The sequence below is a fragment of the Astyanax mexicanus genome, chromosome 4 (assembly GCF_023375975.1).
Source record: "Astyanax mexicanus isolate ESR-SI-001 chromosome 4, AstMex3_surface, whole genome shotgun sequence".
Taxonomy (NCBI): Eukaryota; Metazoa; Chordata; class Actinopteri; order Characiformes; family Acestrorhamphidae; genus Astyanax; species Astyanax mexicanus.
The window spans coordinates 42,820,589-42,845,949 of NC_064411.1; the positions used below are offsets into that span (position 1 = coordinate 42,820,589).

At 37.6% G+C, this 25,361-nt stretch overlaps 2 protein-coding genes across 3 annotated transcripts in view; both read right to left on the minus strand.

The window, feature by feature from the left end:
- Nucleotides 1-630: 630 nt before the first annotated feature.
- Nucleotides 631-15,859, minus strand: mlf1 (myeloid leukemia factor 1). 2 transcript variants are annotated; one of them, XM_007258390.4, is made up of 7 exons: nucleotides 15,665-15,859; nucleotides 11,706-11,868; nucleotides 5,085-5,162; nucleotides 4,192-4,320; nucleotides 3,902-4,061; nucleotides 3,389-3,527; nucleotides 631-1,626 (listed from the first exon to the last, which is right to left on the minus strand). In XM_007258390.4, exons 1-7 carry the CDS (start codon nucleotides 15,709-15,711, stop codon nucleotides 1,545-1,547), a joined length of 798 nt encoding a protein of 265 aa, XP_007258452.2. In that variant the 5' UTR covers nucleotides 15,712-15,859; the 3' UTR covers nucleotides 631-1,544. The 2 variants fall into 2 exon arrangements, with proteins under 2 accessions (XP_007258452.2, XP_007258451.2); XM_007258389.4 differs by having other exon boundaries at nucleotides 5,085-5,165.
- A 3,357-nt stretch (nucleotides 15,860-19,216) lies between these two features.
- Nucleotides 19,217-25,361, minus strand: part of rsrc1 (arginine/serine-rich coiled-coil 1) — a 202,106-nt gene continuing 195,961 nt past the window's right edge. Inside the window, exons 9-10 of the mRNA XM_022678771.2 lie at nucleotides 23,982-24,101; nucleotides 19,217-19,611 (exon numbers count right to left, since the gene is read on the minus strand). Coding sequence (XP_022534492.2) covers nucleotides 19,519-19,611; nucleotides 23,982-24,101 — 213 coding nt within the window. The 3' untranslated portion in view covers nucleotides 19,217-19,518. The remainder of the gene's footprint in view (nucleotides 19,612-23,981; nucleotides 24,102-25,361) is intronic.

Below are 25,361 nucleotides of genomic sequence, written 5' to 3' on the forward strand. Positions count from 1 at the left end.
ATCACGATCAGTAGCTCCTCCATTTCCACTCCCTGTTGTGTTTTTGTGGATCTCCATGGAAACACATACCCAAAGTGTAATTACGGTGCGCGGCAGTGGACAAATAGCTATTTTATTAAATGTGAGGTGACGAAACTCAGAAATGTGCGTCCGGACGGGACTAAAATTACCAGAGGACCACGGAGTTTAGCAAAAAACAGTAGGTAATTCAGGACGTCTGAGAAAAACACATATATGTGGACCCCCACAAAAGAGAAAATTACCCCAGGACCCCCTAAAAAACTAATCCTGTCCAGGGCTGATGTCACCTCTGACATTCAGAGAATTTGAAGCATAAAGTGCAGCTACAGCTACTCCCACACTCTCCTCATAGCAGAGTGATCCCGTCACTGCTGAAACATGAAGAAACATCAAGATCAGCACATGCTGCACAACATGCAGAGGAGAACAGCTGAGAGTCTAACAGATACAGCACAGGCATCCACACATCAGATCATCTGTTTCAATTCCTCACCCCCCAAAACTACACACGAGTTTTTGGATATGTCTGCTTTATTGGTACAGACCTAATCACTGGTACAGACTAATTGTTTTCAGAAATAAAATAAAATGCAAAATAAAAATGCAAAATAAACTGAAAGAACAAAAAGTTTATTGAGAACATTTTGAAGTACACTGGTAATTTATATCAAGATAGCTGAGAATGTCTGTACACCTCGCTTTTATTCTTGAACCCTGAAAAATGGAACAGCAGAAACACAGAACAACATAAAACCAACGCGCTGAAAATAAGCACAGACAAGTGTATAAAAAGGGTTTTTGATTGCATTTCTTTACAAATGTATACAGCAGATTATACCTTTGTTAGAGGTATGCCCATAGTAGTCAATTACATACATGAATCATATTCATAAGTGCATTCAACAATGTGTAAATTCTTCAAATTCAAAAATTTATTTATGCTTGTTTTTAGCAAAAAGCACAAGTGGGAGAAATATTTTAAAAGTAACATTCAAGAAATCAGAGAAAAACATTAGAATATGAGAAACTTTTTAGTATATGGGGAAAGAAGGGAACATTTGGGTTTTGTGCGTAAAAAGGAACTCATATACAGGCATGTCACAATCATTTTATAATCAATTTGTCATACAATATATGGACATGACCCATTTTTTTTGTATTGATCTTGATTTTGCCCATAAGGTAAAGCTGGTAAATCCACCAGCCTGTGTAAATCAGCATTTGTATTTAATTTATTTAGGAAATTCATATTCAAATGTGTGCAGTTTCAGGTAAAGCGATTTCCTGGAAGAGCTATTTTCCAGAAACATTTCTGTAAACACAGAAACAATGTGGGGGTCATCAGGGTGGGGGGCAACCAATCTGGATCACTCAAGCAGACACAGCTGCAGTCTAGCTTATAATGCAGAAGCGAGTAACGAGTAGCACGTACAGCATAAGCACTGGTCTGATAGAGAAACACGGCTACAGCACCAGAGAGCCACTGCCTGCCAAGAGTTTTATTCCATCATATTCATCACTTTTTACTTCTTCAAACTGGAGCCTTCGATATTGAGCTTAGAGACGTGTGTCTTCTTGTTGCCATCAGCTGCTTCAGCTTTTCCCCTGGAAAACAACAACAAATTAACATGAGTACAGTTCTAATGTTAAAATAAGGACAGTACCTAGAACAGATTTCATTTTATACCACAGTTAGTTCCGACCCTGCAATGTGATTAGCTAAGAGACTTTCTATGAATGCCGTTATCAGCCGGTAATGCACTGTAACCGAAGATCTCCGTGTATTACTCTGCCACATACAGGTAACCTAGCAACAAAGCAGCGCTTACAAGCCAAACAGTGCATCTACAAAACAGAGCAGCAATGGAACTATTTTAACTCGCGAAGTGTTTATAACCAAACAGATTCTAATTTCTCATACTTTTTAACTCAACATCTTTTAATAAACAGAGATAATGGAACTGTGGTATATTCGCAATAACACTGAGTGTATTATTGCTTAATTAACTTTATGCAACAGACTGCTGCAGCCTTCTATTAACCAACTACCAAATTTGACAAAAGATGCTGGTTGGCACAAGTTTTTGGGTGAGATTGAGTTTGATCAATTTGGTATACCACAGTGTTCATGTTTACTGTTTTAACTCTATAATGCCCTCGTAGACGCAACATATCTACTGGTAAATTATATTTGCAGTATTTTAAAGAAATATTGCACAGACAACCACAGATTACAACACTTTGGTTTTCCACAAGGAATGAAATATAGTTTTCTTCTTAAAATCCATTTTTCTTGTTCTTATTTGGAATATGTTCAGTTTACAAAGACAATGGGAACATCATTAAAAGAGCAGAGCTGTGAATAAATCTGAAAATTCTTAGGGAGATGCTGGAAAATGACACCCTATGGGGCCCTAATTTAGTGATATATAGGCAAGCCATCAACCGTCAACCAGCTTGATTTAGGGTGTGTGTTTGGTATTGTGAAGATAATTCTCTTAATTAATAATGGGTGTATTTTGGCTGTAAAGTGAAATAAACCAATCAACCGGGCACTTGCCATTTCCTTTAAGAGCTAGGAGCGCACTGACTTTGGCGGATTGGTATTTTAACGGCGCAGCCCTTTTGCAATTCTCAGCAGAAGAAACTGACCTGCTCTTTTAAGGTAATAAAAGTGCACAAGCAGGTCATTTATGGGAACAGCAATGTTATTTTATTTTGTATTCAGTTTTTTGTTGATGTTGAAGTTTTTTTTGTGCAGTGTGTCCTTGTGTGTGTGGAATATGCCAGTGCATTTGCATAGCTAACATAGCTATGGTTGTCTGACGGTTGTCTGTTGTCAGGTTTTTAATCAGTCAGTGGCAAGTTTTCCGCTGTAAAGATAACAAAACACCAAAAATTTACCTGAACACCCCTCACTTCCACAACACATAGTGTCTTCGCTATTTAAACGGCACAGGTGCAAGGCATGAAAATAGACTGTTGGCGGGGTGTAAGATAGCGATGCGCCCAAGATAGGGCCCTATTTCTATTTAAATGATTCCTGAACTGGTCCTTCAGCTGCTTTTATGGACCAATTGTTTTTAAACCAGTTCTCAGGGACACCTAAATGGTCCACATGATACGGTTAAATCATTACTTGTTATTATACAAATAGATTATGTCCCCCTAATGTAACAAAATTAAAGATTGTTCTGAATTTTTCTAATTTACTACAATTTTATTTAATTATTTACAAGTAACTGATTTGTCATGGTCTGGTCATGTCAGAATGCTAGTTAATATTCAATTTTTTACATCATTAACAGTGATTTTACTATCCACAGAAGAAAGTTCATAACTTTATATTAAAAAGCACATAGCTGACCTGTCTGTGTCGCTGGGGCCGGCAATGGCCGCTCTGTGTACTGCTCTGGCCCTGGGAGCCTCCAGACGGGACAGTGGAGCAACTGGCCGGAATTTGGACACCTCCCGCTGCCACTCCTCATCGAAGGACTGGGCTTCAGCTAAAAGGCCACAGAGGTGGGGGCTAAAGGTTAGGGGTGAAAACAGTTTTGGGACCCTAAACAGGGTAACTGCTAAAAATGTGACCCTGTGTTTTGCTTCCCACAACAGAAGAGTAAATAAATAAAGACAGGGTACGGCACTGGAATGTGTTATGACGGGATGGGTCATGGCAAAAGTCATGACACATGACACTAGTGCTTCTCCCATGCCTTTGGGATATCAGTATATACCATTTCAAAGTTACACTGGATTTATACACCAACTAAATCAATAAGTATATCAATAAAACAAACTAAATACACTGCTAAAATTGTATAAGATTAAAAGCATTGGGGCACTTGCTAATTTACTGTCAGACTGAGAACACACTTACTCTCATCCATGTTCTGGAAGTCCTGGTTGAGCTCTCTCTCTCCGGTTTTATTGTTGTGTTTCTTTTCAATGACGTGGCCTCTGTCCTGAATGTGGTGGCCAATAGACATCTTTTCTACTCCACTCACAGAATCTTTCAGACTCCGCCTTGTTTCCCGAATCTACACACAAATAACATACACACACATTTATCAATAATACACTATATCCTACAAAAGCTGTTAACACTGCACTCAGTATAGGGAAAATAATAATGTATTAATACTTTGGCCCCTGTTACTAAGTACTCACCCCGCCGGGGGCGCTCCGTGTCTGAGATGAAGCTTGGAACACTTTTGCTGGCTCGTCTCCCACTTTTGAGTAAGTCATGACCGAGGAGGAGCTGAACGCATGGGAGTTGGAGTCTGTGGATGTATTGTCCTGAAACCAGATTAAAGGAAATATCTTTAACTACAGGCACATTTTCACATATTAAAGTCTATAAACTCACTAAAACAGAAAAAAATCTTTTAACCAATACTGTATCATATTTTCTGTACTAACTCATAAAATGATCATGATGTGTCATCAGATACCAGGGAAATGTTTAAGCACTGGCATCTTCCTTTTTTCTAAATTTTGTCCATTATGGAGTAGAAATCTATAGTTTTTAAGCCTACTCATTCCCTGGGCCTACAGTATTTTCACACTTTAGGTTGCCAGAGATTGAACACGATTTCATTCATAGTCAGTGGTCTGCATGCAGCTGAGTTACCAAGGTAGTGAATATTTTAGATAGGTAAAGTGATCCAGACGTGCTGGCTTATAAGGTCATGCTTAACCATGCTGATGTGAAATGCTATCAGGAGCAGATAAGCAACATTTGTTCACTCCCTCAGTAGCAACCAGCATAACAGAAATATATGTTAGTGAAAGTTTCAATCTATCTTGACTCAATTTACTGACAAATTGAGTATACATTGCCACTGCTAAAGTGCATTATGATTTGGTTAATGTTGGTTCAGTGTCCTCAGCCTGGCAACCCATGTGAGCTGCTAATCTGGGGAGGAGGTGGCAGGGCAGACAACTCTTCAGTGATTAGAAATTGGACTCTGTTGGCAATTTACATACTAGTGTTAATTTTGTACATATTGTTTATTTAAGGGTGTGAGTGTTGTAGAAAATGTCAAATTATGATGACTCACAAAGTTTCGGTGCATGTCCGTCATTCTGTTCCTCATGCCCGCCATCATGGAAAATGGGTTCCTAATTAAATCCATGTCCTGCTGGTGAAAAATGTGGACAAACATTAGCAAAATAACATTTTACCACCTGTATGTCTCTATATACTTATTGTTGTAACTGTCTCTACTGTCCAGGGAAAGCAGCTTTTACAAGATTTTGAAGCTTTGCTGTAAGGATTGGATTGCATTCAGCAATAAAAACGTCAGTAACTCCCCAACTCATCTCAAAAGTATTGTTTTGAGCACCCACATCATTCTAAAGGACACAGTTTCATTGCTCCACTGCTCAATGATTACAGGCATTACATCCCTTTACCTAACCCACACCTGGCACAAAGTATGGTGTCAATAGGCTAATGTTGATCTGCACCAGATAGTCCTTTATATTTGGAAATTTTTTTACCTCTACCAGCATCAATGTCAGCAATGAGTTCAGTTTAAAGTAGATTAATGCATTCATTATGAAGGGTGTCCACAAACTTTGACAAATAGTGTACTATATAATGTAAATAAACATTAGTAACAATTGGTGGTTTCACAGTTGGTGAATGAGGCCCATTCTTCTTTCTCTCTCTTCCTTATTCTCTCTGACATATACACACATCCCGTCTCATCCCCCTTATTATCAACTTCAATAGCTCTTGAGAGGTCCTTAGGTGTGCATTGAAGGCAACCTCTCCAACCTCCTCCTCCCATATATCACCACTTCAATCTAAGATCACTGCTGAAGTCTATCCTTAGGCCTTCTCCCTCATAACTGCTCTTCAAAGCATTCTCTCTGACAGCCTGCTCCACGGTTCAAAGAGTGGCTCTCAGAGTATGCACTCTTAAGTCTAAGAGCCCTTGTGCTGTTAACAAATGCTCTGAAGAACACATGTGGCTGAATGGAGGCATTGCACCACACTGAACTGTTAATGGTGTGACACCCAAACAGTGACTCGGTACTTGGGTTAATTGTAAAGTCAGCGGTGTGCAATAAAGATGTGAGAAATATCCGGCAGGGTCTGTTCTGTGTAGTAAAATCTGTGACACTCAGCAGAGCACTGTTTTGTGCAAATGATGGCGTAGAAACGTTGTTATTAAAGGAGCAGCGTGACAATTTAGTTTCACCTTCTCAACATAATCCAGTGCAGATTGCTGAATAAGCGCAAATGTGTTAAGTTTATTATTAAAAATATGGACTACACAGGTAGATGTTGACAATTTCAAGTACACAGCAGGCTTTGTTTTGGTGTTATTAATAGCTTAATTGCATAGGTTGATGGCTGCCACGTAAAAACGAAAAAAAAAGAGGTAGTGTAATATTTACATAATACATAATTCAGTTTATTTAAAACAGTTTTGGTTTCAGGTTTTCAGGTGCATGCCTACTTATATGACCATACAAAACTCATTTCTACAGAAAAAAGAGCATAGGTTTACTGCATATCACTAAATGAAAATAGATCAGCCTTTAAATATTAGAAATATTTTAGTTGGTTAATACAAAAAATTTCAATAGTTTGAATAGTTAAATATAATATAATTAAAATATGTCTTTTATCTTTGTCCCAAGATGGCTGCTAGCTCCACTTTTTCTTTCACTATGCTGTTTAAACCTTGCACCCCTCATGTATTAAAGCAATACTAACAGGTGGTCTTATGTGCAGTTTGCAAGATTAACTACAGCCTTCGCACAATGAACGTTCATTTGAGGCTCACTGCAAGAGCGCAGCGTGGCCACATCATTTCACATTTTGCCTTGCACCTGTTCTCTTACGTACAGCAGGCCCTCAGAGTGCTAGTGTCTTTCTAAAAACACACAAGGCTAAACCTGACTCCTGATCAGCTCTAATTCTCAGAAGTTCTCCCATTGTTTGCTCTGGTATTCTAAATCAGCCCAGCAGCTCAGTGCTATGCCAGCATGAATCTGTGCCAAGGTGGCAGATGTCCCGCCTTTGCCAATAAAAAAAGGGCATACTAAAGCTCGGTGCTTCCAGATTCCCAGCTTGGCAAGATCTGAGTGTTACAAAACTTGACACGCATGCACACACAGCTGAATACCAGCAAACAAAAGGACAAAAAAGTCATCTGATGAAGAGACACACGCAACATCCCACTAATACAATATTTTTATACATTTAAATAAGCATGTTGAAATAAAAAGGTCTTGTGGTGCCAAACTACAGTGTTTACATTAAATACAGTAGTTCAGGCAGCCTACGCTACACTATTTAACCCCCAACCCACAAAACAAAAGAAATATAAAATATTAATTTGTACACAGTAAATCACCTTTTTTGGCTGCTTCCCAGTTAAATACAATAAAAAAAACACAAACATAGAGGTCAGTCAGTCCCTAGTGAACATAGATAGAAGTCTTGGAAGCATATCCATTTGTTTATTTATCATGAAATTCTGCCACACATTTTTCCTGTTTTGCAAATCAAAATTTAGATGGAACACATTATTGTTTAGATATTGGTTGGGCATAGTACGGTCACATGACCAATGGGCCAAGAGATGTAAAAGGCTGAAAAAGAAAAAAGCCTGATATAAAACTTTATTCATATAAAACAACATACTTCTACTTGTAGTTTCTATGATTCTTCATAGACTATGGTAAATAAATATGGATTACTGCATATACTGTAAAACAGTATGAAATATAAACAAACCTAGCGTGGGAAAGGAATGCCCAATGGAAGAACATTCAGCTCCAATGGAGAGAAGAAGTCCCCCCACAGAGGTCAGAGTTGACAGAGGTCATATTGGCCTCCTACCGTATCAATGAACCAAAACATTGGTAGCACTGAGCATCAACACTTCAGTCAGGTTCTGTTTTCTTCTAGATATGTGATGTAACACAGAGACACATGTACAGTACCTGTTTACACCTATTCATGTCATATGACTAATATGTGTATGATGTCCTGATCTGATTTTACCTAGGTGCTTTTACACTTTGTAGTCAAATGTGTGTCTGAGTATTTACACTGAAATCTGATTGTTATGCGGAAATATATAAATATATAAGAGATTTTTAATGAACTTTTTTTTGTCAAATGTGTTTTTATATGCTGCTAATAACTAATATGGATTACATGCATCTCTGATCATTTCAAATGTTCAGATTTGAATCGGTTTTAAAAGTGTCTTGGTTGAGTTTACACATATAAAAGTAAACTTGGTTAGTTATTCTTTTGGGGTGTCTAGATGGTCAAAACGCTGAAAAAAATATTTAGAAGACAGACTTTATTCACATGGAATTTTAAAAATATACTGTTAACAAAACACTTAAACAATAATTATTATATATACACATACTCAAGGTACAGTACATGGGCTGTTGAAAGGGCCACAGTCACACAAAATTGGTGGCTGTCGCTGCAGATTATTCTGGCATTTCACAGTGAAGCAGAATCCATTTTCTCAGAACTGACCGTGGCTCAACGAGAGCTGGGGTCTTGGCAGCGCTGCATCAGCTCCCCCGAAAGGTCAGAGCGCTGTAAACCTATCAACACTCCTGAAAGAGAGTTAAGAACTAATAATGCCCCATGAGGGAAGGGCAGGGTTATATTTTGGCTACAGGAGCATGTTTTTAATGTCCTCCTAGTTTATCGGCGCAGAATCCAGAGCACGGGTAAAAGGTTCTTTAATTAACACACACTATTTTGGGTGTACTGTGTTGAGCTGGGAGTTATGCGTGTGCCACCCCTGCTGACTTGAGTTCATGACCCATTTCTGCTGTACCCTGTCACAGCCTCGGGTCTCCTATCACTCCCAGATTCAAGACCAGGACTGGGTGGTGGTTTAGGATGACTCAATGACTCATAAGCTCCAAATGGAAAAGGTGCTTTTTATTTGGTGAATGATACACACAAATGATGGTACTTCTAAGAAGGATAGGAACAACAGTCACCTCGACATGGCCCAGCATCATATCGTCTAAGGGCTCCGCAGTAAGCAATGTCAGATGATTGCATTTTCATGCTGTGTGTTAATGAAGCGTGTTTTGATAGCAACATTAGGTAAGCAGACGGATAAAGTGACTGAGTCAACCAGGAGTACAGTTCGACCGTTCCAAAAAGTCTTGCTTAAGCTCTGGACGAGTGGACATTTTCGCCAGCTCGGTGGAGGGCCCAAGTGTTAGAATGTGTATCTAGATCCCCTAAAGCATAGCTGATACTTGAGAGCAGTAGTGTGTATGAAAGCGGATGACCCATGTGGGTGCCAAAGCAGGTGTGTGAGGATACTGAACCCACCCACACACATAGTAACAGACACATAAACACATGAATCTAGAAGGACCCAGTATATCCACCTGCAGAACTCTGTTAATAATCTAGGCTAAGCCAGCTGCAAACTATCCACAACCTCGACAAAGCAGGACTCCTCATAAAAACCAAATCTTTCTAAACTCGCCAGCCATGAGCCGAATCAGTTGCCGCTATCTTAACAGCCATTCAGGCAGGCTCAGACAGGAGCAGCCCAATAAAACAGGAGATCGCAGGTCCGAGAAGACTCTGGCATTCGATGAAAGTAATTACCAGGGATAAATATATAAGCCAGATGGAGGGAAGGGGAGTAAGGTGGAGGGGTTAGAGAGGGACATGAGAACTATGTTTAGCACCCTGGGGGTGCTACAGCAGGCCAGCTGGCCATCGTGAGACCTCAGGGCAGCACACTGTAAGTAGTGAGCTGACAGAGGGCAGTCAGTACGTGTCCATTCTAACCCTAGTCTTGTGCTGTCAGTATAGTAGCACTATGTTGGGTGCTGACATTAGCAAATTTTATAAATACATAAAATTAGAAAGATACACTATATGGACAAAAGTACTGGGACGCATAATTAAATCAGGTGTTTCGTTCGGTTCAGTTGCTACTTACATATAAAATCAAGCACCTAGACATGCAGTCTGCCTTTACAAACATTAGGGAAAGAATGAGTCATCCTAAAAAAGCTCACTGAACTCCAACCGAACTTTAATAGGATCCCACCCCTTACAGAGAAAAAGACAAAAAGAGAAACCAAAAGGAAATTTTCTGACTATTTATCTTGGAGGGATTTTAAAAATCTAAGAACTGTAGTGTAATTTCTACTTTTCAGGAATTCTAACTTTTCTGGAACCCTAACTTTTTCAGAAATAAGTTCTAAACTCTGAATTTCTGAACTCATAAAAAGCAACTTAGACTTAGTATTAGGGAGCATATTTATAAAAAAATGTCAATGTTATAAAACAAAATGAGCATACATTTCCTCACATTCAAAGCATATTTCTACTTGCTTATTTAATGAGCCAAACTTGATCTGCCAGCCAATGTAACAAAAAAAAAAGTTTCTTTTGAGCCTACGTGTCAACAGTCCTATCAGCTGAGTCCCCAAGAGAGTCTTTAGTGCGTTTGAGTGAGAAAGCAGTGTGTCAGTGGAACAATGCTGTCCAGCCCTCTAAAAATACCCTTAGGGCTAAACATAGCTCCTTGAGGGGTGATAGGGACTTCTCCTTCATCAGCCCTTCTCTTCACCCCTCTTCTCTCTCCCCAGTGTTCAATATGCCTGGAACTATGTTGCCAGTAAAGAGCTGCCCTGGTTTACACAAGCATGGCAGTTTCCCCATCATGAACTCAGTACACTCCCTTTGCTGGACTTTTATTGATGTTATTTTAACTACTGTTGTGTGCTGAAAGGAGACGATGCTGGACGTTGAACACATGTTCAGGTCATTTTACTCACCGGCCAAGAGGACAGAGACTATGTGGGTCAGCATAAGCTGAAGAACTGGACTAAGGTATTGGATTCAATGTCCTAACTATGGGAATTGCAAGTATACAGACTAAAACAGTCTGTTTAGAGGGTGAGCCAAGTGTACAAACGCTGTAGGGGTCAACGTGTTTTGATAGGCTAACAATGTCAAAGCCAGGTTCTGTTTCATGAAAATACACACGGCCAAATAAATCCCCCTGAGACTGAAGACATAGATAGCTAGATGACTTGGACACATTAATATAAAATTATTGACTATAAAATGAATTCTGTCACTGTTCCACCATGATTAACATTACATATCAAACTCCGAAGACAGGTGAGGATTAACTGAGCATTTTAAAATGCAAACTAAATGGCTATATTTGTGTTGCACGCATTACGTCCCTTGGTTCCCATCAATAGCCCTGTAAAGAACTTGAGTTGCTAAATATATTAAAATTGGCCCATATTACATTTTTTTTGCGCTTTCTATTATTTTACGATCCAAATATGGTTGTAATTAATTTCTTGCTACTTTAAACTTTACTAACAGAAATCACTCAGAGCTTTAAAAAACAAAAAACCTCCTGATTTAAACTGTGATTTTATTGTGTGGCACTAAACTGTGGTAAGCTAAACAGGTAGAAAGATGCTAAATACCTGGTTCTCCAGACTTTAAAATTAGACTTTTTTTAAATGGGTTGTTTTTGAAATCTATTGTCCACAAATATTTATATATTTATATATTTATAATTGTATGGACTGGTGGAGTGAACAATAGCCATCTAAATGATTTAATTATACAATCATTTGAAAATTGATGGAATTCCCATGTTAGCTTAGTTTTCAGTACTTACTCTGTGGTCATTATGGATGGCTACGCTGTTGCCAGGATGGGACTCTCGCCTTCGTCCCCTGTCCCGTCCATCTGTGATACTGGGCATAAAGCTGTGGCCAAAGGGATCCGAGAAGCTCCTCATCATTTGTCGTATGTGCTCATTGTGGGCCTGGAATGGATCACTATCAGACAGAGAGAGAGACCAGAAAACGCCAATCAGACCTTTGTTCATGATGAATTAAGTATAGGAGATTGACAAGAAGGAATAAAGGAAAGCCTACCTGTTTGAGCTAAAAGAATAGGAAAGAGAGAGAAAGAGGAAAGGAAAAGCAGGTTTTGAGCAAGTGAATCAACATACGGGATAATTAACCAATTTTACTGAGGCTTCACGCTGCCTGTTATTTCCAATGAGCTTACACTGTTTATTCTTATGCTTTTATACTGGCACTTTATCATGCATTTATACATACTTTTATAGCTCAATGTCAAATATATCTACCCAACTGTTCATCTATTTACCAACCTATACCTATCTACCATCTATCTATATACCATCTGTCTATCCATCTATTTAATTACCTAAACCCATTTACCTATATACCCCTTTGTCTATCCATCTATTCACTCACCTATACCTATTTATATACACATCTATCTATCCATCTATTTACCTACCTATACCTATCTATATAACCATCTGTCTATCCATTTATTAATATACCCACACCTATCTACTAACAATCTATATACCTATCTGCTTATTCATCTCTATCTTGGTTTCACTTCGCAGCCCAATTTTTATTTACCACAACAGTTTGATCAACAAGTAGGCTATTTATCTCTGATGACTAAAGCGCTGCCAAACATACAAAGCCACCATTAAAGCAACACACACACCAACACTCTAAATAGCCCTCTCCACTCAGTAGCAGGCCAAAGTTACTTTGCATATAGGTGCAAAATCTGACAATTACAAGTACATAAATAATACAGCCATTGTGGTGTGTCAGGTCAGACTCACAGGTCCAAAGAAAGGTTTGTAGATGCCTGTGTTCTACTGAAATTACAGTATTAATAAAGAGCTGTCCTATTTATTGATTTATTTATTGATTAATTTAACCCATCGGCTAGCTCTGGATCACAAGTTCCAATTTAAATCAATCCAAAGGAACTGAACTGTGGTGATTAAGAACTCCAGAGAGTTCCACTGTTACACAGTCCAGTGAGATTTGTGCCAATCTATGGGGGGGATGGCAAGGCTGTCTTAGGATCAAGTTTGGTTGCTTTAGAAAGACACAAGCTGTATGTGTGCAACTAAACACCGGTGTTGGCTATGGCTACAACTTAATGTTTACTAAGTTACAGTAACCAACAATAACAAGCGGTGGATACTTCTGAATATACAGCACCAGTCACAAATTTGGACACACCTTTTCTCATTCAAAAATTATTATTTTTTTTTAAATTGTAAATTTCATACTGAGCATGTTTTGTATTTTAGCCACATTTAGCTTTAAGGACAGATTTGCACACTCTTGGTATTTTCTCATTGGCTTTATGAGGTTGAAATAGTTCTCAGTATCTTGGAGTTCCTGGAGGTGCTGAACAATAGTTGCTGCTTTTCCCTCACGCTATGATGTGAAGCTCCAGCTCATCCCAAATCACTCATCTCAGTTGGGTTTAACCCAGCATTCACACTGCTGGGCGATAAGTCACCTCAAACTACCATGTATTTAAGCAATATATCATATAATCATATAACTAAAACTGCAAAGGTATAATCAGAGATTATAAGCCTCTCCTTTCTGTCGTGTTCAGAACCACAATGCTGGGGATATGAAGGATGTATGGTAGTAAGGGTGAAACGATTCCTCGAGTTATTCGAGTTACTCGATTTAAAAAAATGATCGAGTGATTTTCTGTGCCTCGAGTAATCGTTTATTTAATTGAACTCAGCGCGCGGTAATTCGTGCTTTTAATGTGACAGCGCGCTCAGAGTTACGTCACCCGCGCGCAGGAAGGAGGAGCAGGCAGCGGTGGATTTAGTTAAGAAGAGGGTATTTTGAAGCTGCAGGGGGACAGAGCAACAACTTACGAGGAAAAAGGACAATAATAATGCAGCTTTTTTAAGCTGGACAGCGTGTATTCGCTCTGCTTCCCACAACAGCACGTTTTTAATGCTGCACCGTCTTAGCCGAGGACACGTTAGCAGTGGAGCCAATAGAATGTTAATATAACCTATAATTAATCAGTGAGATTAACATGTATGTACCTTAATAACATAACGACAGCGCTGTGGAGCGCTGATTATTAGGAATACTGTCTAATGTGCGGTTAGTTAAAAAAACAAACAGACAATTTTGGACTTAATACAGGCTTTATGTAAGTGAATACAGCGCTGTGGAGTTTTATACTAATACAAGTCACCGGCTTGGTGAGACGAACTGGCAACATCTCTGCTGTTCAGAGGCTAAGATGCACAACATAATGCAAATGTTTATGCCTTTTTTATTGATTAATTAAATTATTATTATCCCTTTATTTCTATTTGTGTTTGCCGTTTGGAAATGTATGTTGTAAATTTAAAAATATAACTTATCTAAAAAAGGAAATCAATTGGTCATTCATTATTAAGTTAAATGTCTTGTTTTTTTCTTGTGTTTTTTAATTACTCTTTAAGCAAACAAATATGTTTTATCCGATTACTCGATTAATCGAATTGATTTTTCAGTAGAGTACTCGATTACTAAAATAATCGATAGCTGCAGCCCTATATGGTAGGAATCAAAAGTTTAAAATAATTCCAAATGTGTCCCTTAATTGTTTTGCTGCGGGTAATTTATTCTACAATGAGTAAATACATTTAATAAAGAAAAACGTCAACTTTCGATTAGTACTATATGGTAACATTTTAACTGGGGATGCACCATGACTTAAATTTTAGGATGGTAGTGTCTGGAGAACTACCTGAAGGTACTGTGTGTATAAACAGTCTTTTTAAATAAACTTTGCACATTTAAAGTTCTCAGGGCCCTCAGAATTCTCCTTAAAAGTGTGAAGCTACTTTAAACTTGTTAATTGTGTAAAAATAGTTATTTCTTTGCAATGGCTATGTCCCACTAGCCAGCTGGGAGCATCGGCTAAAAGAGCTGTATTTTGGAATGCTGGGGATGAACAGAGATGGGCTATTGGATTAAAGTTTGTACTTATTATCATGTTTCACTACAACCCAAGTCAATTTTACACTTCAGAAACCAACACTTGGGAAAATAACCCTGGCGTTATGCATCTTGGCAAGTTCTCCTCCACCAGTCTTACACACTGCTTTTGGATAACTTTACGCCACTCCTCGTGCAAAAATTCAAGCAGTTCAGTTTGGTTTGATGGCTTGTGATCATCCATTTTCCTCTTGTTTATATTCCAGAGGTTTTTAATTGGGTAAAAATCAAAGAAACTCATAATTTTAAGTGGTCTCTTATTTTCAGAGCTTTAAGGTCAGAATACCAAGGAACAGGTAAACATTTGTTTTAGTTATCTGATACTTTATGCTAAAAAAAAACATCTAGCTACAAGTAAACTAGCTAACGTTTAATTAAGTTAGTTAGATAATACATTCTTGAAAAAAGAGGCCTAGCTAGCTAAATGACACACCGTTTGAGGTAACTTTTGAACGCCAACAACGCAAGTTTATGTTTAAAGAAAGTTAAAATAACGCACAGAAAGTTTAGTTCACTTAGTTAGGTTATACAGCAGAGAAATTAAGCCAACTCTAGCGTACACTTGTTAACTAACCTAAATTGGCGTTAAATGTTTGACAAAACCAGTTAGTTGGCTAATTTAACGTTAGATAGTAGTAAGACATTTAAGCTAGTTCGCTTAGCATTTATCTAGTTAGCTAGGTTACTTTAATAACGGGAGCCTGAGAGAGATAGCTGACAGACACAAAAATAAACCTGACAGTTACACTGAGAGACTTACGAGAAGAAAGGGTCCTCGTCAAAATCCCTGAGAAGGCTGTTGAACATTTCCACAGGTTCAGTAGAGCCTAAATAAACTGGTTAATTCAGTTTAATGAGGTAAAATCAGACAGTGACAGTGCCTGAGTCCAGTTAGTCCTGCAGTAACTTAACTCGTCCTTCTCTCCAGCAGAGGCTCTAATGCCGTTTCCATCGTAACTTAAAACACATTAGAGCGCTCGCGTGCCCGCTGAGAAAACCACGTGACCCGCTTTGGCGCTCCTGATTGGCTGGCACAGGTGTCCCCCCCCGCCCCCCGCAGATATCATGGGAGCGCGTGTCCTAGACAGAAGCGGTTTCTAGAAAAAGAAAAGTCTGGAAATTTCTGTCTAAATACTTATATACGCAAATAGAGCTAAAATAAACGTATTATTATTATCATGCTAACCAGTCGTGTTCTGATTAAAGTCTGCCCACCCATTTACTAACACAACACATACTGTACACTGAAAAATAAGCATTTGTTAGCTTTTATATTAACAATATATTTTAAACATATTCTGCCTTTATATATCGACACAATACTAAAATATTCACCGTATTTCAGGAAACACCAACATATTACAGTTATTATGGCTATTAAAAAAGTGGTAATGGTTTTTAAGTTAAAGTATATAAAAACAGTATAATAATGCAGAAGCAACCAGAAATATACTTTTGGTTATGTAAAAATACATATTTGTAAATGTATATAAAAGCTTTATGGGCTATGGACTAATGCAGACTAAACATCTCAATAATAATGATAAAAAACTAAACTATGCAATATGTATGGCCTATAGCCTTTATTAACGAGACGTAAACTACATTATAATAAAAATCTCATCACCAATTTGGGACAAGCCCTGAATCATGGAAATTACTTAACTAAAGTTAAATATATGAATAGGCAGATAGGTATACAGATGTATGGTAGACAGGTAGATAAATAGATGGATAGAGAGATAGGTATATAGATAGATGGTAGGTAGTCATCTTGGAAAGCTATTAAAATGAGTCAGATTTTATTCTGACTTAGGCATAATGAATTAGCTTAAGTCACACTCTTGACATAGGCCATTATCCTAAAGGGGTTAAAACAAATGATCTAAACAGCTGAGGGCATAAACTATTTTACCACAGGCAAAAAATTCAATTTTGCAAATGATAATTATTTTAGGAAGGTGGTGAAAAAGCTCTGTAGATGTACTTAATACTAGAACACTAGAACGCTACAAAAAAACAAGATAAGAGTACATTATCAAACAAACTGTCCTTATCAATACTCCTTTTGTTTAATGCAACCAAATGTCCCAATACTTTTGTCCATATAAAGTATTGATAAGTATTATAAGTACTGATACATACTTCGATCAAGCATAACAGTTTGACCTTGTTCCTAAACCCATTATCCATTTTTCAGCTCCACTAAGCATATAGGAGCACTTTGTAACTGTACAGCATAATTACAATAATTACTGTTGTCCTGTATCTGTTTTTCTTTATCTACTTTATTATTTTTATTATCATCCTTATTTTATCCTGATTTTCTATAATCAGGACCCCACAGGAGAGACCACCACAGAGCAGCTATTATTCATTCACAACAGCACTGGAGTGACACACAGTGGCATAGTATTGATGTGGTAGTATTGTGTGTTGTGTGGTTACAAGTGTATCAGACACAACAGTGCTACTGGAGTTCTTAAACACCTCTGTGTCACTCACTATCTGTGCAATTAGACACACCTACCTATAACTGCGCTACCTTGTAGATGTAAATTCACAGGTTGTTGTCCACACTATTCTCAGATCAGCAGTGACACTGAGGATTTTTTAAACTCCATCAGCACTATGTGTAGTTCTGGTATATTCTAACTGCATTTATTTGCCCTCTTTGTATTGTACTAAACATATTCTGTGTTTATAAATAATTATGTAATGTACAAAATATAATGAACATTTAAATCAATAAAAATGTAAATGATAACTTACCAATTGACTTAATGACCACTTTTTTCACTTATTGTAAGAAGAATTAGGGCTGATTTTAGACACTGTCCAAATGAACAGTGGAAGAGGTCCTGTTGTCATCATATCTACTTAAGGAAGTGTGAAGGATGCCTGTAAGAACATCCAGCAGGCAGGAGTGGGAGCTGCTGCTATTGGACACCCTGGCATCTGCCAGCCTGCTGTAAGATTGACCATCTGCTTGTGGGCACACATACACTGATAGGGGGTACACTTGTGTAAATATACAATCACACATAATCTAGTAAACATGCAGAGGAGCACACACACATAATGTATAGGAATCCATATGTTAGCTAGCACACATGCAAGTACACACACACACGTACACATACACACACCTAGCAGCAACCATGACCTCTGTAGAACAGCCATTAACAATCTTAACACCTAATTTCTTTATAGACTTTACCTCAACATGTCCAGGGCAGGAGCAGGACATTTCCGCAAATAGAGCCGAGCTGCAGAAGGTCCATCTACACTGTCTGAAAATAGATCTCAAGGCTGGACATCAGACCAAGGCCTACACAAGGCCTACTGCTGTCTCCACTGCTGACCATGAAGCCCGTTGATCTCAATGGCTTCTGTGATTTTACCCTGACCCTGACCTGAGAGTTAATCACACAGGACTTCCAGAAAACAGAAAAACAAACAGTGTATAAACATTATTACACCATTAAAACAGCAATTTTATTTAATTTTTGTAGAAAGTAAACTCAAAACAATAAAACAACACAACAATGCTGTGGAATACAGCATTAATAGCATAAAATGAGGGAAAATACATGTAGGTGTTCACTTACATATGGTTCTCCTGTTGGGCCACTATTCATTAGGCTGTAAAGTGACATTAATTATAAATCATAAAAGTTTTGCACCATTTGAAACATAATTTGGTTTTGAATTTGATCACAATGTAAGGTAATGAGATTTTAATAAACAGAACAACAAAAATCAACATGTAATAATAATAACAACAACAACAACAACAACAGAAAACAAGAACCCAGTGAAGTGGATCTTTTTTTTGCCTTTAATCAATCATCAAAACATTAATACAAATGTGAATACATCGTCATATCACAGTATTATGATCATCTGCTTGTTTCCACACTCATTTTCCGTTTTTTTTTTTTTTCACTTTGTAGTAATACAGATAATTTAAATGTAGTAATACTATAATAAATACAGCCTGTAGACATGGTTTCTTTGCATACTTTATTATTATCCTCCTTTCACCCTCTTTTTCAATTATCAGGACCCCACATGATAAACCCACACAGAGCAGCTATTATTTGGGTGGTGGGTTATTCTCAGCACTGCAGTGACACACAGTGGCATGATGGTGATGTGTTAGTGTGTGTGTTGTACTAGTAAGGGTGGAGAATTAAAAAACCTCAGAAGTGTGTGGTGTGGTGGTCCTCTGTGGTCCTGAGTCTGTTATTATAGAATTACACAATGCTCCTATATGCTCAGTGGAGCCGATCAAATGGACAATGAGTATAAAAAAAAAAAAAAAAAAGATGGGGTCATAATATTTTGATCTGTTACATTGATCAGAATTTACTGAAAACACCTCACTTTAAAAGTCACATTCCAGTGGTTGTCACATTCTTTCAGATTCCTATAATTTTGCAGCATTAGTTTGACATACTGTCGCTGCAACTATACTATACATCCAAAAATAAAAAATCTAAAGTTTAAAAAGCCTTCAAATTATTCTTCTATTTCCAACAGGCATGTGGGTCTACTGAGTATAAAAAAAATAAGTTGAATGTGTCCGAGATGCTGGTTAGAAAGGTGTGGTCAGGAAACTGGACTCCCCATCAGCCTCTCCTGACGCAGAGACAGCAGTCGATTCAGCCACAGCTTCTCTGCTTCTTCTTTGTCTATGAACAACTGCAAGAGAATCACAGGGTCAGTGAACAGTTTGATTCTTCAGCTTTATCTCTCTTCTCTCAGGTGATGTGGAATCAGTTCTGTCTGAGCTTCACTCCTTTAAACAGAACTGATTTATACTAGTAAATCTGTGTATAAATCAAGTTAAGCAGTTGCAGAAATTGTTCATTTAACTATAATTTCACATGATATGTTTATAGAATATTTAATGTTCTGGTTAAGTTCAAATTTAAAACTGCATATTACATTACACTGTCTAACTTCAGATCAAATTAATTTGTCATTTTAAATGTAGAAATTAATTTTTCCAATGAAATTCATATTTTGAACATGACTATTATTATTATAGCTATGGATTATGACATTAATAATGATGATAAACTACTAGGAGAGTTGCAGTCCAGTGGATCAAACCACAGTATTAAAATGTTAGTAAAAAGCACTTTAAAAAGATGGTATTTTCACTTGCTACAGTTACTAACTAGTTTGATTCTTTTAATTGTATGATTTACAGTAATGCCAGGTTTTTGGTTTAGTAATGTTTCATTTTTTCCCATTTCCACCAAATGGTCTGCTGCATGAAAAAGATTGGATAGTCTGATATGTAAATTTTATATATCTTATAATTTTACTTAACATGAGAGGAGACACCTCAGAGACTGTTCAGTGTTTTCTTGATAATCCAAAAGGCTCTGCAGACCGACAAAACAACCACAAGATGGCTCACTAGAGCTGTTTTGTTCGTATTCTAATACAGAGAAATATTACATTTTGGGCATCATGTTGAGAATATTTGTTGGTGTAAATTAACAAAAATAATAGATTACCTGGTTTACGAAAGTTAAAGTTAGCGACAAACAAAAATATATAATATAATAAGCAAGACTGAGTGATTTTCAGGCATTTCTTTCTGCAAAAGACTAATAGTTTTGAGGCTGCTCAGATCAGGCTACTGTGATTGTGGATTTTACGGAGTGTTTAAAATATTATGCAGCTGTAAAATCTGTAGAAGGTCATTTGGACATACAGTGCATTTAAAAATAATATTTTTAAGCAAATTTATGTAAAAACTGATGTGTAAAAATATTAAAACTTTAAATTCTAGTAAAGTGATCAGTGGGTAGTGATGTTTTTGAACCCAATACACTAAAAAAACAAGGTGTATACATTGACATTACATTAATATTACCAATAGTCATGGGATAGCAGTATGCAAAGTGATCATGCAGTGCTTCTTTAGAAGACAGCTTGGGTTGGCTTGAATGCCCACACCTGTATAAGCTGTGAGGTGTTATCTTGTGAGTGAGGTGTAAAATCTGTCATGGCCAGTGTGCTCATTACAAGCTGACGATGTCACATGTGTACTGGGAATACATCATAGAAGGCATTACTACCATCCACTGTGCTGTCCACTGTGGGTGGAAGTAATGCCTTCTATGATGTATTGTGACTGGCTGTGTCTGGCTAGAAGTGTCAATGCTTAAAAAAATAACAACCACACTCAAAGCAGAAGGTCCCGCACACATTTCAATCGAACAGGTCAACGCAGCGGTATTTAGCTTGGGACCATGGGACATATAGTAGCAACGGTCATCGATCATGTTACTAATTCCTTTCCTATGACATTTTGACGTATCAGTGTATAATGCCTCTTTCTTAACATTTATTAACTCTTTATGTGGCTCTTTATCAACTAATGTTTAAACATATTATAAGTAGGAACTGTCTCCTTGCAAGCTGCTGGTTGCTGCTGGATTGATGACCTGCTCAACAGATGATTCTGTATGTTATTAATGTGCATATTACACTCATTATTTTTTGTGTCTGTGTGTTTTGCATATACAAATGGAGAAATGAAAAACTAATTTCCTCTATGGCAGGAAATAAAGTTAGTCTGTCTGTCTTATAGCAAACGGCGAATGCTTCATTAGGCTTATTCACTAAGCCTGGCTTGAGTTCAGACTGTCTATTCATATTCAAAGTACAGTGATGGACTCGAAATTTAAATTCCCTACATGTGCTCCTCCTAACATTGACATCACTTGTAATCTACTTAGGGTCTGGATTTGGCCGAGCTCCGCTTAATGGTATCATAGACCGCACAGATCCGAAGTCAGTGTAACCCATTAAAACAAATGTTTTGTATTGTTTTCTTAATGCGTGCCAGTGCTGGTCTCTAATTGTCTGAGCTGGCTTAATATGAGGCGCTCGCTGGGTTTTGATTCGATTTGGAAAGAGAGGAGCGAGGGAGAGGCTAAACGGCGCTGTATCATAAGCACATACGACAGCGTAATGCATAAGAGTGATTTGGGTGTCAGCGTGAAAGCAGGGATTTGAGTGATTCCCACATTAGTTGGGCTTATGAGTTCCTTAAGTTTGGAAGTTGGAGACTCTTCGCAGACGCTCATCAGTCTTTACTTTCATCCAAACAACACGAAAGGCGTGAAATCAAATCTGCGCCTGGGAAAAGACTGATCACTTCCATCCGTGCGTGTGTGTGTGTGTATATCCGTGAGTGTGTGCATGCGAGTGTGTGTGTGGCGGGCTCCGGGAGAGGAGATAAGTGTATCATTTATGTCGAGTTAAAGCCTGCCTGTAGCTTTCGCTGTAGGGCCTCCTCTTTGTCACTGGAGCCCACATCAAACACGTGCATACACACCCGGTAATGGCCTCCGGACGCATGTCGCCCGCTTCCTTGTGTGTTATCTGTGTGTAGGAGCTTCCGCGACACACGCCAACACGGCCTCCCTGCTAACGGAGCAGCGCGTGGCTAACGAGGTTGAAATTACAGTAGATACAGTATAGCGGCAGCAGCGGCGGTGGGCTAAATGATTGAATCATTACTGCCGATGGGGGCTCCCGCGCCTTGGGCATATTGCTCCCATAGATCAGCTCCGCTCCGCTCATCTGCATCCGTCACACGTAACCCAGTTTGCGGCGCCGCCGAGACGGGGAGATCTTTCGCGGGGAATTTCTGTCCTCTGATATTACAGACAGGGAGTGGTTAGGGACCTGTCAGAAAGTGGAGCCTCGAAAAAGAGAGACTTTGGGGGAATGAGTATGAATGTATGACTGTGTTTAGTAGTGTAGGACTATAGCATTTGGGAATATGTAAAATGTGAACTGTTAGAATAAGTAAAAGTATAAATGGACCAATAGAAATAGCCCAAAATGACTTAGCATGCATCCTAATTGTGCACGGCTGTCGCAATACAATGCATATCATGATACAGGTGTTACAATTCGATAAATTGCAATACTATAAGCAATCTATTCTGATTTATTAAAAACACACCACTATATGCATTTAAATTTAGTAAAATAAAAGTTGACCCTTTATCAAATCATGACAGTGGGAAATAAAGACCAGAAGGACAACACTGTTATCTAGTGGTCGGGATTTAAACACAACACTAAATGAATCATTGTCTGAATTTTCACACTATAAGGCGTACTTTAAATCCTTTAATTTTCCCAAAAACGGACAGTGAGCCTTTTAATCTGGTACACTTTATGTATGAATTCTACCATTCAGGTTGCAAGGAGCAGTAAAGCCACTCTGCTGAAGTGTATTGGAAATCTAAGCTTACTGTAAATAAACAGAAGTGCTTTACTCACCCAAATATGCATTTTTCAGGAGAAAAATCTGTGTAGATTACCATGCAGCGCTCATTTGACTTTGAAATATATATATATATATTTTTTTTAAGAATTACAGTTTTGTTTACACTTTTGCACTTCCCCCACCTTCCCCATTAGAATGGGAACATGGCGACACCCTTGTTCCTTACTATTGCTGTATAAAATGCGCTTTGTGTATGAAAATAGACCAGAAAATAGACTTTCATTGAGATTATGCCTTATAATCCGGTGCGCCTTGTAGTGCAAAACATACAGTAATACTGAGCAGCTTTTAAGCATGTAATAATGTTGTTTAGATAAAAGTGCCAAAGTGGGGTATATTATCAGCATAGATTCCCTGGTTAATTTTATCACATTTTAACACAGTGTAAAATGGAAAGGGAGGAGCAGACAAACACTTCATCACTTCCTGTTGGTGTGAAACAGATTTATGTTAACATTTTGTGAAATGTCAAACATGTACTATTAAAATAATAGTAGATGTATTATATGCTTTTTAGTATTAGATTTTACAATAGTCTTTCCTTTTAATAGTTTTAAATTAATATACATATAAACTAAGAATTAAAAAATATGCTTAGCAGCCAGATTGCAGACAAATAGCAATCTGCTAAATAGACTGTTTTGCGTGTGTGTTTGTTTTAATGAAACAGAGTCCATAAATACTAGCAAACATAAGCAATAAGAATAAAATGTAAGAAATGCACACAGTAAAATAAATCACTTACACTGTGATGAGCGAGTGTATCACTGTCGTTGTATTTGATTCCGATGGGCAGTGAGATGACCTCATCTTTATCTGTAGCATCGGAGTCCGCCTCTTTTTTTATCTCCACATTTTCAGTTTCCTGAGAAAACAAAGAACAATATATAACAACTAGATATAAATAAGTCTTGAATAATCCTTCTGTATTATACTAATCCTTCCCTAGTTACCTAATAATTCTTTATTCCTGTGTCTTAAAGTATTTATAACAGTCATAACTGTGTAGAATCTAAAAGAATACTGCAATAAGTGTCCAAACTAACTTTAAAATTATTATAGGAACCCTGTAGAACTAACTCAAAAGGGTTCATTTTCCACCCATCATCAAAACTATGACATTCTACCCTCTTATATCTTGTCATTTTATTAGTATATTATATTTAAATTATATACTAAATTATATATTCCTTTTAAAAAGCTATTTATATTACTAATACATTCTGTTTAACCACATATTTGCTTCTTGTCATATTAACATCATATTCTATTTAAACCTTATCGGTACATCTCGATATACTATCATTTAAAAAAATCTGTGGATATCAACCAACCAAATCTCACCATATTATTAGAACAATATGAGAGTATCCTTTTATAATAGCATTTAAAATACTGCCTTATTTACCCCAATACAAAGTACATTTTAGTGTTGCACTGATGCCTGTGGCGATGTTTAAAATTTTGTAGAGAGTTTTGATACATAAATATTTATAAAATGTAGAGCTTGGCAATCCTTGTACCTGGATTTGCATTACAAATAAATGCAACATGAATTTGTAGAGGATTATCAGAATAGAAACATGAATAATGCAGATATTTTAGTGTAGTAGCTCAGCTGCCCCTAATGATTTACTCTTCTGATGTAATTTGCAATAAAGCAGATTTAATCTTCTGACACCAATTATCATAAATTCTTAAATTACTGAGCATTTCTTGTCAGTTTTGAGACATTCTGTAGATGTTAATAATGGTAGAGAGGTGAATGTACAGTACAGACTTGTATATACAAAGAGAATGGCTAATTGATTAATGAACAAAAAACAAAACACAAAACTTTATTAGCATGGATTCATCATACAGAAGGCAGACAGCCTAAAGCAGGCAGAGCTGCATGCAGTTCGATGCTGCACCACATGATGGCAGTGTCTACATGGTGACTAATCAGGGACAAGATAGAAAGAAGAGTTGATTTGCCCTTTCTCCGTTCACCTTCATCATTTATCTGGAACCTTCTGCTCCAGATAAAGCCCCATTCTTTTTGTATTACTCACTATTTCTTCTACTTTTTTCTAAATCTGCAGTTGTTGCAACTTATAACTATGAAGGCACCGAATGCACTCAG

Coding starts and splice junctions, on each gene's coding strand:
- mlf1 (XM_007258389.4), bottom strand. CDS start 15,711: ATGTTCAACAGCCTTCTCAGGGATTTTGACGAGGACCCTTTCTTCTC. Junction 11,869..15,664: donor GACGAGGACCCTTTCTTCTC/GTAAGTCTCTCA, acceptor TCTGTCTGATAG/TGATCCATTCCAGGCCCACA. Junction 1,627..3,388: donor GGCCCCAGCGACACAGACAG/GTCAGCTATGTG, acceptor GTTGTTTTCCAG/GGGAAAAGCTGAAGCAGCTG.